Source organism: Mesoplodon mirus (genome assembly GCF_964341445.2).
Source record: "Mesoplodon mirus genome assembly, chromosome: 4".
In the NCBI taxonomy this organism is placed as follows: domain Eukaryota; kingdom Metazoa; phylum Chordata; class Mammalia; order Artiodactyla; family Ziphiidae; genus Mesoplodon; species Mesoplodon mirus.
The window spans coordinates 21,186,082-21,199,605 of NC_138979.1; the positions used below are offsets into that span (position 1 = coordinate 21,186,082).

Here is a 13,524-nt window from a genome sequence, read left to right on the forward strand (position 1 = left end):
TTGGCAGCATCCCTTTTAATACAAAAGAAAATGAACTATGGAAGGTTATGAAACAAAATTCTTTACCCAAGAGGCTCCAATAGCTCTTAGGATGCTCAACCCAGGAATTCTCCTTTAGTCTGCATTAGCCCTTCTTCCAACAGGCTGTGTGTGTTTGTTTGTGTTTGTGTGTGTGTGTGTGTGTGTTTTCCCTTCAACCCTCTCAAGAAGTGCAACTTCTACATAGCAAATAAGGAATTCTAATTGCAAAATTATATCTTCCACGGAATCCATTTTGTACCCCTTTGCTCTGGAAGCTCTGAAGATATGAATGCTTCCAAGAATGAATAAAGCCCCAATTCTCTATGGTGACAAATTCGGGAAATGGCAGGTTTTATCTTCAAGGAGTTCAATGGCTACACAAAAGCTCTCATGCGCAAATAATGGAATTCTCAAATTGGGATAAATGTGCTTTAAAGAATTTTTATTTTCATCATTTATTTCAGGTAACACTTGTGGATAATATAACACAGCTTTGGATTCCTGAGCAGATAAAGAAAATCTAAAAGGGAAAAAAATTAGGGCAGGCCTTTATTAAATTTTAAAGTATGCCTTTGCTATACTCTTATAAAAAGCCAAATAGGGTATCGAAGTCTCTGGAGATCACCAGTATAACTTCTTTATCATGTTCCATTTAAAATTTAATTATGCAGTCTACAACAAGAAGAATCTGAGCCATTTAAATAGGTCATGCAGTGAGTAACTTAACAATATTCTAAAGTTTTCCTTGTAAAGATCGTTCCTTCGATAGTCTGCTACACATCAGAACACTGTATTATAAAACAAATGTAATTTAATTCACTCACTATAGACTCTTATTTACATCCATAAAGAATGAAATGTTTTGATTTAGGTTATTTGGAGAATTAATGAAAACCATGTTCCTGATAGAGCTGCCCAAGACACATGGGCAATATCTGCATATATACTTCATTGGGTAATTGTTATTTTCATACATTATAGCAAAGTCAAGGGAACTTTACACTTAATTTAATTAATTTATATTTAATACTTGGGACATTTTGCTTTAAATCAATAATCATCCATAGCATGGCAAAAATCTAGCCACTGAATAATTAATATCTGAATTAGAGGTTTCTATGGCCTATGGCTTAATATTCCTTCATATTCCCCATCACAAATTTCGACTAGGATGCCACTCTAATTTCCTTACAATAAAATAAAATAAGCATTGTTTTGAGCACCTTACACCTATCACTTCAGTTTATTCTCAGAACAACTGGTCCTATTATGACTCCCAATTTATAGATAAAGAAAATGAGGCACAGAGAGGTGTAGAAATTTACCCAAGATCACAGACCTAGTAAGGAGCTGAACAGAGATTTTTTTTTTTCTTTTTTTTTTTTTTGTGGTATGCGGGCCTCTCACTGTTGTGTCCTCTCCCAGTGCGGAGCACAGGCTCCGGACATGCAGGCTCAGCGGCCATGGCTCACAGGCCCAGCCGCTCCACGGCACGTGGGATCCTCCCGGACCAGGGCATGAACCCGTGTCCCCTGCATCTGCAGGCGGACTCTCAACCACTGCGCCACCAGGGAAGCCCCCGAACAGAGATTTGAATACACTCTGGAGTTTGTCTCCAGAGCATATGTGCTGAATCACTTCACTAGGCTGATTCTTATAATGCAACAAGGCATCTTGTCTTGACAGAGGCACTACCCAAATAACGAGCACAAAGCTCCCTTTGAATGCACCACTCTAAGAGCTACCATGTATTGATTACTCCCTGGGTGTCAGGCTAAACACTTTATATAGATTATCTTTTCACAGGGACGCTATGATGGGTATTGTAATTTTTCCAAATTTTCAAGTGAAAAACTGAGACAGAGATATTAATTCACTCACTCAAGGTCACACGATTAAGAAATGGCAGACAAAAGATTGAAGCATGTCTGAGCCCAAAGCCCAATCTCTTAACCGTTGTGCTAACAGAGACTCAACAGCAATATCTCTGAACAGCCTGGTAACAGTCAAACTTAGGTTAATAACTTCCCAGCCAATAAGATGCATTTTTCTGAGTGCCAAGCGTATAATGTAGTGAGCAGAGTGGGAAGGGTGATGGAAGGCCGAAATCATATATCTGGTCTAAGACTGTTACTTTGGGAGGTTTCTTCAATGCTTCCTTCCTTCCTTTCCTCTTAGGGACTGAATGTGTCCCCCCAAAATTCATATGTTGAAGCCCTAATGCCCAGTGTGATGGAATCAGGAGGTGAAGCCTTTGGGAGGTGATTAGGTTTGGATGAGGTCATTAGGGTCCTCATGATGGGGACCCCTTACAAGAAGAGACCAGTGAGCTGGCTCTCTCTCCCCTTCTCCCCTCCTCCCATCCCAACCCGGTGAAGATACAGAAGGAAGGCAGCAGACAGTAAAGCAGGAAGCTGGACCTCACCCAGACACTGAATCTGCCAGCACCTTAATCTTGGACATCCCAGTTTCCAGAACTGTGAGAAATAAATGTTTAAGTCACCCAGTCTATGGTATTTTGTTATAGCAGCCCCAGCAGACTAGGACACTTCCCGATTCAAACGTTTATTCATGCATCCAAACATCCATTCACTCAAAGACTTATGTAAATATTTACTAAGGGCTTACTATGTTCCAGGCACTGCTAGACACTGAGGGAAGACTATGAATACTGGTAAGATCTCAACGCATGTCCTACTTAGTGGAGAAGGTCTAAAAGTCCTCCACTGAACTCTGTTATCAACGATACAGATACTAGGATAGGAGTTAGCACTGGAGACTCTGGACACTAATACAAGAGTCATGAAGCCCTTCAGGACAGAGAAGCCTTCAGAGGAGAAAAGGCATCTAAGATGTGTCCAGAGAGTAAATAATGAATAGTTTTGGTTTGCCGGGTCATACAGTCTTTGCCATAACTACTCAACTCTGCCTTTGTAGCACAAAACCAGACACTGGCAATGTGTAAATAGAGGGGTTTGGCTGTGTTCCAATAAAAACATTTATAAGAACAGGCCACAGGCTGGATGTGGTCTGTGGGCTATAATTTGCCAACCCTGGTCTAGAAGAATGAGTGAGAGATAGTTTGGGGAGGGAGAAAAAGAACTGGGAGATGACAAGAGACTTCCCAGTAGAGAGAGGAAGAAATGCAAAGACTGAGAGACTGGTCCTCAACTTTCTTCTAAAATGGGGGTTCACACAGTCATTCAAACATCTATTGGCTGCCAGCTCTGTTGGGAGTCCTGTGAATGGAGGAATAAACAAGAAAGCCAAAGGAGACTCTGTTCTGGGGATGAAGGGAGGGGAACAGAAGATAGATAAATGGACAAATAAATGAACACACAACGACAAGTGCTGTATGAACGATACAATATGGTGATGTGACCGTGAGTAACTGTGCTGTAGAGAGGACTACATAGAACAGGGTGGTTAGAGGTGGGATCTCTGAGGAAGTAAGAGGGAAGAAAGGCCAGTATGTCAAGAACAAAGTAAAGGAGAGGGTGAGCAGGAGGAAATGAGGCTGCAGAGGTAGACAGAGGCAGCCTACGGAGGCCCCTGGAAGCCGAAATATGCTGTTTGACTTTATTCCCAGCAAGAGGAAACTATTACCCAATTTGAAGCCAAAAACAATGTGGTTTGATTGATGACTTTTCAAAGATCTCTTGGGCTACCGTGTGGAGCATGGTTTGCGAACGAGGAAGGGGGAGACCAGTTAGGGGCCATTTTAATAGTGCAGGTGGGTGTCTATGATGGCTTAGAAAGAGATGGAGAAAGTGGCCAAATTAAAGATGAATTTTGGAGGTTGAGACAATAGGCTTTACTGATGGATGGTCTGCTAAGTATGAGAAAAAGAGGCAATATAAATGACTCAAGAGTTCTTGTCTGAACAGTTGGGTGCATGGTGGTAAGGTGGGTGGGGGTAGGATTCAAGAGTTCTCTTTGGTCACATCAAATTAAGATTATATATCCAAGAAGAGATGTTAAATTGACAGCTGGGTATTCAGATTTGAAGCTCAAGGGAGCAGTTGAGGCTGGAGATGTGAAAATGGGAACTATCCTCATAAAGATGACTTGATGACATCTCTCTCCACACCCTCTCTACAAGTGAAGAGAGAAATGGCCAAAGGAAGCCCTGGGAAGCTCAGCACGTGGAGTCCAGCAGAGGAGGAAGAACAGGCAGGCAGACTGGGAAAGGCCGGCCAGCAAGAGAGGGAGAAAACTGGAAGAATTTGTTGTCAGAAACTAAGAAGGTGTTTCATGGAGAAGGAAGAAGTCCCTACTTTGAGTGCAGCTGAGAGACCAAATAAGAAAACAGATAACCGGCCAATGGATTTTGTTAGATGGAGGTTGCTGTTGACCTTGACCAGGACTGTATGAAAGGGTCAGAAGCCCAGCTGGAATAGGCTGAGGGTTAAGTGAGAGAAGAGTTCTTGTGGCAGATACCACTCCTTACATACATAAAGCCATTTTCCCCCTACCCTGACTCCTTCCTTTCTTCTTGATGGCAGAACATGACTCCCATTATAAAGGCTGCCAATACCAGAAACCCAATTTCCCCTCCATAAGAGCTTAGGCATAGGCAAGAAATTCTTTCCTAAAATAGAAATACATGAGAAAAAAAAATGCCCTTCTTCACTAGATGTGGTCATGTCTCCATGTGATGGCTGGAGCTGTGTCTCCATGTGATGGCTGGAGCTGTGGCAGTCATCTTGTGAGCATGAGGCACTAAATTATACCCAAGATGCTGAGGATGGCAGAGGAGGAAGAGAATACGCCAGGGCACCACATTAACCTTGGGTCTTCTCAGATCTCTTGAACTATAGCTACAAACTCAATATGCAGTTTCCACCCTGATACTGCTACAGTGCCTTTTATTAAATGGATTCAACCTGGGAAAAATAATAAAGATACTGTAAGAGAAAGATTCATGCAGGAAAGAATTTAGTCATAGACTATGAGTGGGGGATACCCTGTAAAAGATTAGGAGGTGGGGGTTGGAGCAAGGAAGAATACTTCTTACCAACTGCAAGTGTGGCCTCAGGGTCGGTGTGCAGTACGATGGTGGGTGCTGGAAGCAGGAAACTGGGCAGTGTAAGGTTTGGAAAATAATCACTTAAACCAGAAGGCTTGTTTTCTATTGTTAGCCAAATAGTGAATCTGAGACAGGGGAGCTCTAGGAATTATAAGTTCTGGGAGTACCACGGGGTCCCATGTGGAGAATGTCAACCCTTTTTTTCTTTCCCCAAATCCATTCCATCAATTTGCCCAGATGACTCTTTGTAAGCAACAGCTTTGAACACTCCCTGGATGAACAGTATCAAAGAGAATAATAGCTCCTCAAACTGGTGTCTAAACCCTTCCCATCAACCAGTGATCCTCCAAGCACCTCTTCTTGCCTCTGCATTCCATCCAACAAGATGGCACCACTTCCTGTTCCCTGCACACAGTCCCTGCATACCTCCCCTGGGTGACGATGTTCTCTCTGTGTGGAGCACACAGTCCCCTCCGCCGCCACATGCTCAAACCTGACCTGTCTGTCCAAGTCCTGCTCAGGAGGTTGACTCAGGATGCTGTCCTTGCTTCCTCCAATCAGGGGTATCCCATCTTGCTGCTGAAATCCCTTGGCGCCTTTTGTTTATTTATATGACTTGCAACCTCTCTTATGGCATTAGACACTGTTCACATAGCACTGTGATTATCTGTATCTGCTACACTAGACTACACTACTTAGGAGAAGAGATGATGATCAGTTTGTTTTCCACCACAGAGCCTATAACCATTTTTGGCATACAGGTAGCGTTCGATGCACCTTTGTTGAATTAATGAATAAATGATAGATGTTGTAAATATCAAACTGCACCAGACCTGGGTCCCAGGAATTTGAGAAAATTGTTCTTTCTTAGGGATTATAAAGAAGATAGGAAATGTTCATCAGTTCTAGATTACTTAGTAAAAGGTTGGCCTGGATATACCAACATTTTTTTTTCCTATTTCCTCCAGCCCCAGGCCCTGGCAACCACTTTTCCACTCTCTACTTCTATGAGTTTGACTTTCAGATTCTGCACAGAAGTGATACCATGCGGTATTTGTCTTTCTCTGTCTGACTTATTTCAGTTAGCACAACGCCCTCAAGCTCTCTCCATGGTGTCACAAATGGCAGAATTCCTTCTTTCCCATGGTCGAATAATATTCCAGTGTACGTATACACCACAACTTCTTTATCCATTCATCCACTGACAGACACTTAGGTTGTTTCCATGTCTTGACTATTGTGAATGCTGCTTCAATGAAGATGGGAGTGCAGATATCTTTTTGAGATCCTGTTTTCACTTCCTTTGGATAAATACTCAGAAGTGGTAACACTGGATTATATGGTAGTTCTATTTTTAATTTTTTGAGCAACCTCCATACTGTTTTCCATAGTGGCTGTACCAATTTATATTCCCACCAACAGGGCATGAAGATTCCCTTTCTCCACATCCTCATCAACACTTGTTATATCTTGCCTTTCTGATAAGAGCCATTCTAAGAGATATGAGGTGATAGCTCATTGTGGTCTTGGTTTACGTTTCCCCAGTGATTTGTGACGTTGAGCATCTTTTCATGTACCTGTTGGCCACCTGTCTGTCTTCTTTAGAAAAATGTCTATTCAGGTCCTCTGTCCATTTAAAAAATCAGATTGTTGGATTTTTTGCTATTGAGTTGTGTGAGTTCTTTACATATTTTTGGATATTAGGCCCTTATTAGACATATAATTTGCAAATATTTTCTCCCATTCCATAGGCTGCCTTTTCATTTTGTTGATGGTTTCCTTTGCTGTACAGAAGCTCTTTAGTTTGAGGTAGTCCCACTTGTTTATTTTTGCTTTGTTGCCTTTGCTTTTGGTGTCACCAACATTCTCATCTTCTAATTTCTAAAGTTCTTTCAGAAGATAGCACCTTAATTGAGGACAATGAAAAATACGAGATTCTGTCACCTACGAAAGCCCCCCACAGGGGAGTGAACACCTAACTGAAAACCCACAGAGCACAAGTGGAGAGCTGAGCTGGCAGAGACTGCTTTGATTCTCTTCGTCTCCACATTTTCCCCTTGCTGCTACCTGACCAGTGATAACCATGACTGAGAAATCTGGTCAATCAGAGAGTTCAGTCTTGCCCTCCCACTGCATGGAATCTGTTGAGTTCAAATTTCAGATAACAAAGACCAATAACTGAAGACCAAAACTCCATAAGTGAAACTGCCACGTCATGACTTTTCTCTCTGAGAGTCACACCAACCAAGTAGCTCTAACTTCTTGGTAGAGAAGCTCAAATAATAATCTGATGGTGTACAGTGATTTCTAGGCCTTGGGTATTCCACTGCTTCCAATGAATACTTGTTTCCTAACCCCCTCTGAGGAGGCATAGAAAAAAGATCAAGTTATTGGATTAAAATAGAAGAAAAAAGGTTAAGTGTTTCTTTTATAACTTTAATCTTTGGCCCCTGCCTCCACTGGTTTCTGCTAAAATCCAGTAAAAAATCACATCTTATTTACATATTTAATTATTGTAAGCTTCATTTACCAATACTTAATGTTTTTCAAAGAGCATCCTGACTTCTGTGTGTTTAGCTTTAAAAACTGCTCATGAATCTCCACTGTAGTCTGTAAGATGCTCCTATTAAGGTCTGTTGAATAGCTGTATTTTCTTTTTTTTTTTTTTTTTTTTTTTTTTTTGCTGTACGCGGGCCTTTCACTGCTGTGGCCTCTCCCGTTGCGGAGCACAGGCTCCGGACACACAGGCTCCGCGGCCATGGCTCGCGGGCCCAGCCGCTCCGCGGCATGTGGGATCTTCCGGGATCGGGGCACGAACCCGTGTCCCCTGCATCGGCAGGCGGACTCTCAACCACTGCGCCACCAGGGAAGCCCTAGCTGTATTTTCTATATTGTTTAGTTTATGTTGAGAAACAGTAGACTATGTTTAAGGAATTAAAATGCTCTCTCTTTTTCAAAAACAGCCACTAACATTGCAGGATAACAGTAAAACCTCTGTTAATATACACCTTGTTTACACCTTTACTCTGCTATCCAAAATAAAGTTTTCCTCTGTATAGTCATCCTTTATATTAAAACCCCAGCTTATCATAACTAATTTAGTGCCTCCATTCCATTTGAACAATTGGGATTTTACCATGATTTAATTAAAACACATCTACCTAAACTAAAAACTTTGCACCATTGAAAAAGGTCTTGAAAGGAAGGCATGCTTGCAATGGAGAAAAACAATTGTCCTCTGCTACAGCAAAATAAAGCACAGAGTCATATGTAAGATTAAAAATGATCCTCTCCACAGCTCAAGAAAATGGACCCATACATCCCTTTGCCAGAACACTTCAAGATTAACAGGACAGCATGAGCGGAACATGTAGCCAGCTTAAATATTTGTTTTAATCCTGACAAGATCATCGGTTTTAATATTTATAATATAATTACAATGCTTTACAAATTGTTCATATAATCTAATTTTTTTCTGGTGACATATTATTACCAGGCTTTAATTTCAGCAATGGCAAGAATTCATAGACACATTTAGGTCCAATCGTAATGAAAGACAAACCAGGTGTCTGTTCAAGTACCTTGTACATATATCTCATCTCAACCTCGATGCATTTTTAACAACCAATACATAATCCACTGCTGTATGATTTGTACATATTCACAGAATAGTATCATCCAGTGGCCAGCTATGTAAAGCAACTAAAGTTGAAATACCCCATCTCTGTGCAATATTTATAAATGGCCTTTCAGAAAATTTCAAGACAGTCAAAGCCAAGGAAAACCAAAGCATAAACTTACTATAAAACACCACTGTCTTCCTTTCCAGCCACATATCACAAGTTGGCAGTTGGCTGAATTGCAATTTTCCATTTTTCCTAGATGTCACCGCATAAGCACACTTTTATAACTAAAAGGATAAAAACCCCAACGTGTCATGTTCCACTAATCATTAGCCAACAAACAAACCGAGTTAACAACAGGTGCCTTGCTCTAAATGCACCAAGGTTTTCCAGGGTTCATTTGCACTTTCCCAGCGACAGGCTGAAGAAATTAGAAAAAAAAAAAAAGGCTGAAAGTTGAACAACTGATTGAATTCTACAAGACTGTAAAACAAACAAACACTAACAGAAGAAACAGTCTGGACGGCAAGAGAAGTTTTCATCATCAAATAATCACATTCATGGTAATGTGAAGAAGGGAAAGAATTGTCAATGGATAATGTCCCAAACTGCCCCCAGAGAAAGTCAAAAGAATACCTGAAGCTACATTAGAAGAATAACTGAGAAATAACTGACATATTCACGCCCTTGCCACCATATATTTCAATGAATGCACACTGCAGTTAGACTGGGATTGGTGTCGTGTTTATTCTCAACACAATGCAATATTAGAGTAACAAAAATTCATGGAAAAAAACAGTAAGTAGGCTCATTCCTAAAATACCTCCCACAAAACTCAAGAAGGGAGCGGACTCCCTCCAGTAATAAACCAGCTACAACAGAAGATCATTCGAGGTGACTGTGGGAATTGCCACTTGGTATTCACAACAGAACAGTACTTAATAGAATTCAGGGTGCACACCAGATTTCGCGGACATCTCAGTAATTTTTATCTGCGTGATTACAGCTCCGTGTGGGTCTCATCTGACAACACACGAGTGGCCCACTCCTTAGCCATTCTAGAAAAGTTTAAAAGTCATCCTTCATTCCATTATTTGGGGATTAACTTCTGCACCACAAACATGGGCAGATACACAACTCTCTCTCTTCCAGAAAATGACAAGGCGCCTCGGTCTTCACACTGGACTCTCTCCAGAGTGAAAGCACCACAACAAACGAACTCAGCTGGGACACGTACACCAGAACACAGGCACACTTTTAACCCTGTAAACTAGCACGTGGTTGAAATGCTTCTTTGGGATGTTATCCCCTGGAACAGATGGTGACAATATGTACCCTCCCCCGATTCCCTAGTGCTGTTCATCATCATATTCTGTAAGCTCTTCTTTTTCTGGTTCTTGAGATTCTCTTGACTTCTGTTTCCAACACTTCCCAGGCAAAACCCTATGCCCTATTAATTCATTCACAGACAGTTACCAAACACCTTCAAGGACTCAGGCGCAATACTAGGTGCTGTATGTGATGCCCAGGAAAATCTCTCTTAAAACATTTCCACTTCCTTTCTTTCTTTTTTTCCTTTCTTCTAATAAACAGTGGTAATCATTTCTGATGGCTAGTTGTCTATAATTGGCATCCTGCAATCATCTCTTATTTCATATAGTGACATAAGATATCCAAAATATGTTAAAGACATTGATCAATTTATATATTGATTTCTTTCCCTGGTTAGACAGTAACTTAGGTATTTAAATGATGATATGAATTACAAATGCATTTACATATCATCAAAACTATGATGTAAGTTCTCTAGAGGAAGCTCAAAATTTTCACAAATCTATAAATACTTGAACACAATACTACTAATGAATATACTGAAGAAAAAAACAATTCAATGCGCCTTTAGATTACCAATAACCATGAATATAATAAAGGAAGTGGCATGTTTATGAGTTCTGCGGAGAAAATAGCTCCAATATACTTATGGGTACATGTGATATAACTTCCAAGGGATGAGAATGATTTCTAAGTCATATGTGGACATCAACCTCATTACCTCTTGGTTACATCACTTATATGCGACTCATACACCATTTCTGGCATCTATATGGTGAAGCATGAGGTCTTAAAATCTAACATGAGGAAGAGAAAGTGAAGAAGACCTCTCCAAGGCGACACAGGTCTTCTGTCAGGGGGTGCATCAGAACTCATGTACAGAATAAGCAAAGTGTGCTGCTTACCTTGGTAGACTTCCAGCTAATTCTGTGGTTGTCTCTCTGGAAGAAAAAGAAGATAAGCATGATTAGCTTATTTTGGTAAATTATAAAAATGTGTTTAATAAAACCATAATCCAATGCGCCAGGGCATTCTGGAATCATATGGGTCCAGAGGACACTGTATATGCAGCTGTTTAGAAATTTAAAATTGACTCATCACATTTCTGATTAATTCCCATAAATGTTTCAATGGTTACTTCCCGAGGAAATTTTATACACATGCAAAATATCTGCCTCTGCTTTCTGGTGGTAGAGCTCAACTGAGTTTAAAACATTCAAATTTTAAAATGTACGACATACAGAAGGAAAATAGGAGGGAAAAGAGTCGCAAACTGCATTTGGATGTTTTCCACTGAAACAAAACACACTGTACTCTCTTTCCAAGAATCATTTAAGAAGGAATTCATTGGAGGGTGTGTCTTCCTGTTGATCTCTGTCACCTGAGGTTTATGAAGGAACACGTACAACACAAAATCCAATTATTTTAGTAGCAAATTGCTGTTCTTCATTTCTTTGTTGTAACGTCAGACCAGTTGGTATGGTTGAAGGCAGATGCTATGACAATTCAAACGGCACAAATGATATGTCACTGAGGGAAGCTCTGCAGCACGTGAGTAAGAGCGACCAGAGATACATTTCAGAGCTTACTTTTTCCTAATTGCAGTATCTTATCTTTCAATTACAGATGTGTTCTTGGAAGGAATGGGAAGCAAGGAGGAGGAAGAGGAGATGGGGCCTTACTGCTGAGATATTCTAAAAGTGGAGGAGGGCTTAACTTGAGACTGAGGGACGCAAGGTATAATTCTTAGGAACAGTGGTGCATAATATTCTTCATGTCATGTAATCACTTTAAGAATCTCATAAGAAGAGGTGATATATACCTATACAAAGGAATACTACTCAGCTGTAAAAAAGAATGAAATAATGTCATTTGCAGCAACATGGATGGACCTAGAGATAGTCATACTGAGTAAGTCAGACAAAGACAAATATCATATGATATCACTTATATGTGGAATCTAAAATATGACACAAATGAACTTATTTACAAAACAGAAACAGACTCACAGACATAGAAAACAAACTTATGATTACCAAAGGGGAAAGGGGTGGGGAGAGATAAATTAGGAGTTTGGGATTAGTAGATACACACTACTATATATAAAACAGATATACAACAAGGTCCCATGTATAGCACAGGGAGCTATATTCAAAATCTTGTAATAAACTATAACAGAAAAGAAAAAAAAGAATCTCATTAAAGATAGAAACATCTTACATAGAAAAAAGGATACACACATACACATATACACAAAATGTGGTGTACAGTTATAATTGTCGTGGACCTCTGAAAGCTCATATGTCAACCCTGGGTTAAGAATCTCACCTTGAAACTCACATTGTCTTTACATACTCATCTTGTCGATCCAAATAGAGGACTTCCTCCCGGTTTCTAGAACTCCCCCTCACCTATTGTCTGTGACAGCACCTGGGTACTTTAGGGACATGCTGGTTCCCCTGGAGCCATGCTGCCTTAAAAATATAAGTGATTATAATTTCAGCTCCCATAGAAATGTTCTTTCCTAAATAACCACATGATATTAAACCTTCAGCCTTCATTGCTATTGGCTTTCAAGAGAATGTTTCCATTCCTTCAACAAAACCGTACTTGAAAGCATTGTCCACTACACAGCTGAAGGCCTCACATGTATTCAACTCTTCTAAGAATTTAGTACCTGCCTAAGAAATTTCTCTTTCAAAACAGAATCTGGAATTGTGGGTACCCCCCAGCTAAGAAGCACCCCTCCCTCTAGTCTTCCTTTATAACATGGATCACAACAGAAATACCTTTTGAATTCTATATTATTATTTATCACTTCATCACTTGAGACCAACACACATGAGGACTCAATCAGTATTTGTTCAGATTGTAAGGAATGAATTAATGAACTATTCTGACCTTCTTGTTGACCTTGAGGGTTAGATCTATATTTAGAGCTTGATCACAGTAACAGCAGCATCCCAGAGTTAAAGTACAATGACCTTCCCTTCTTTCTAATCTTCTAACTCTTTATTTTTGTCCCCAGACTGTACATATTTAAATATCATGGGTCCCCCTGGTATCTTTTAAAACTACGTTGGACTTATATTATAATAAATCCAATTAAACCACAGTAAGGCAGTACTTCTCAATCTGGGCACTATCATGACATTTTAGGCCAAATAATCCTTTCTAGTGAGGAACTGTCCTGTGCTTTGCAGATGTTTAGCAGCGTCCCTGGCCTCTACCCACTAGATGCCAGTGGTATCCCCCCTCCCAGACTGTGACAATCAAAATGTCTCCAGACATTGCTAAATGTCCTCTGGGGGCTAAACTGCCCTCGGTGGGGAACCACTGCAACAGAGCAACAGAGCCCAAGGGTGTGCAACTGACCTCCGTTTTAAAACCTTCCTGGATTAACCAACAATCTCCATTCTCTTGGAAAAACACAGTGGCTGAGCCCCCTCAAGAGCGCCTGTTTCACTTTGCTCCCATCACCCAAGTTTGCACACTCACCAGGAGTATGTTGTGTTTGTT

General features: G+C 40.5%; 1 protein-coding gene across 1 annotated transcript in view; it reads right to left on the reverse strand.

Annotated features, from left to right (window-relative positions):
• The window catches only part of CELF2 (CUGBP Elav-like family member 2), a 529,929-nt gene that overhangs the window by 395,850 nt on the left and 120,555 nt on the right, over positions 1 to 13,524 (reverse strand). The window contains exon 2 of the mRNA XM_082618267.1: positions 10,911 to 10,946. Within this exon, the coding sequence (XP_082474393.1) occupies positions 10,911 to 10,946 (36 nt within the window). The remainder of the gene's footprint in view (positions 1 to 10,910; positions 10,947 to 13,524) is intronic.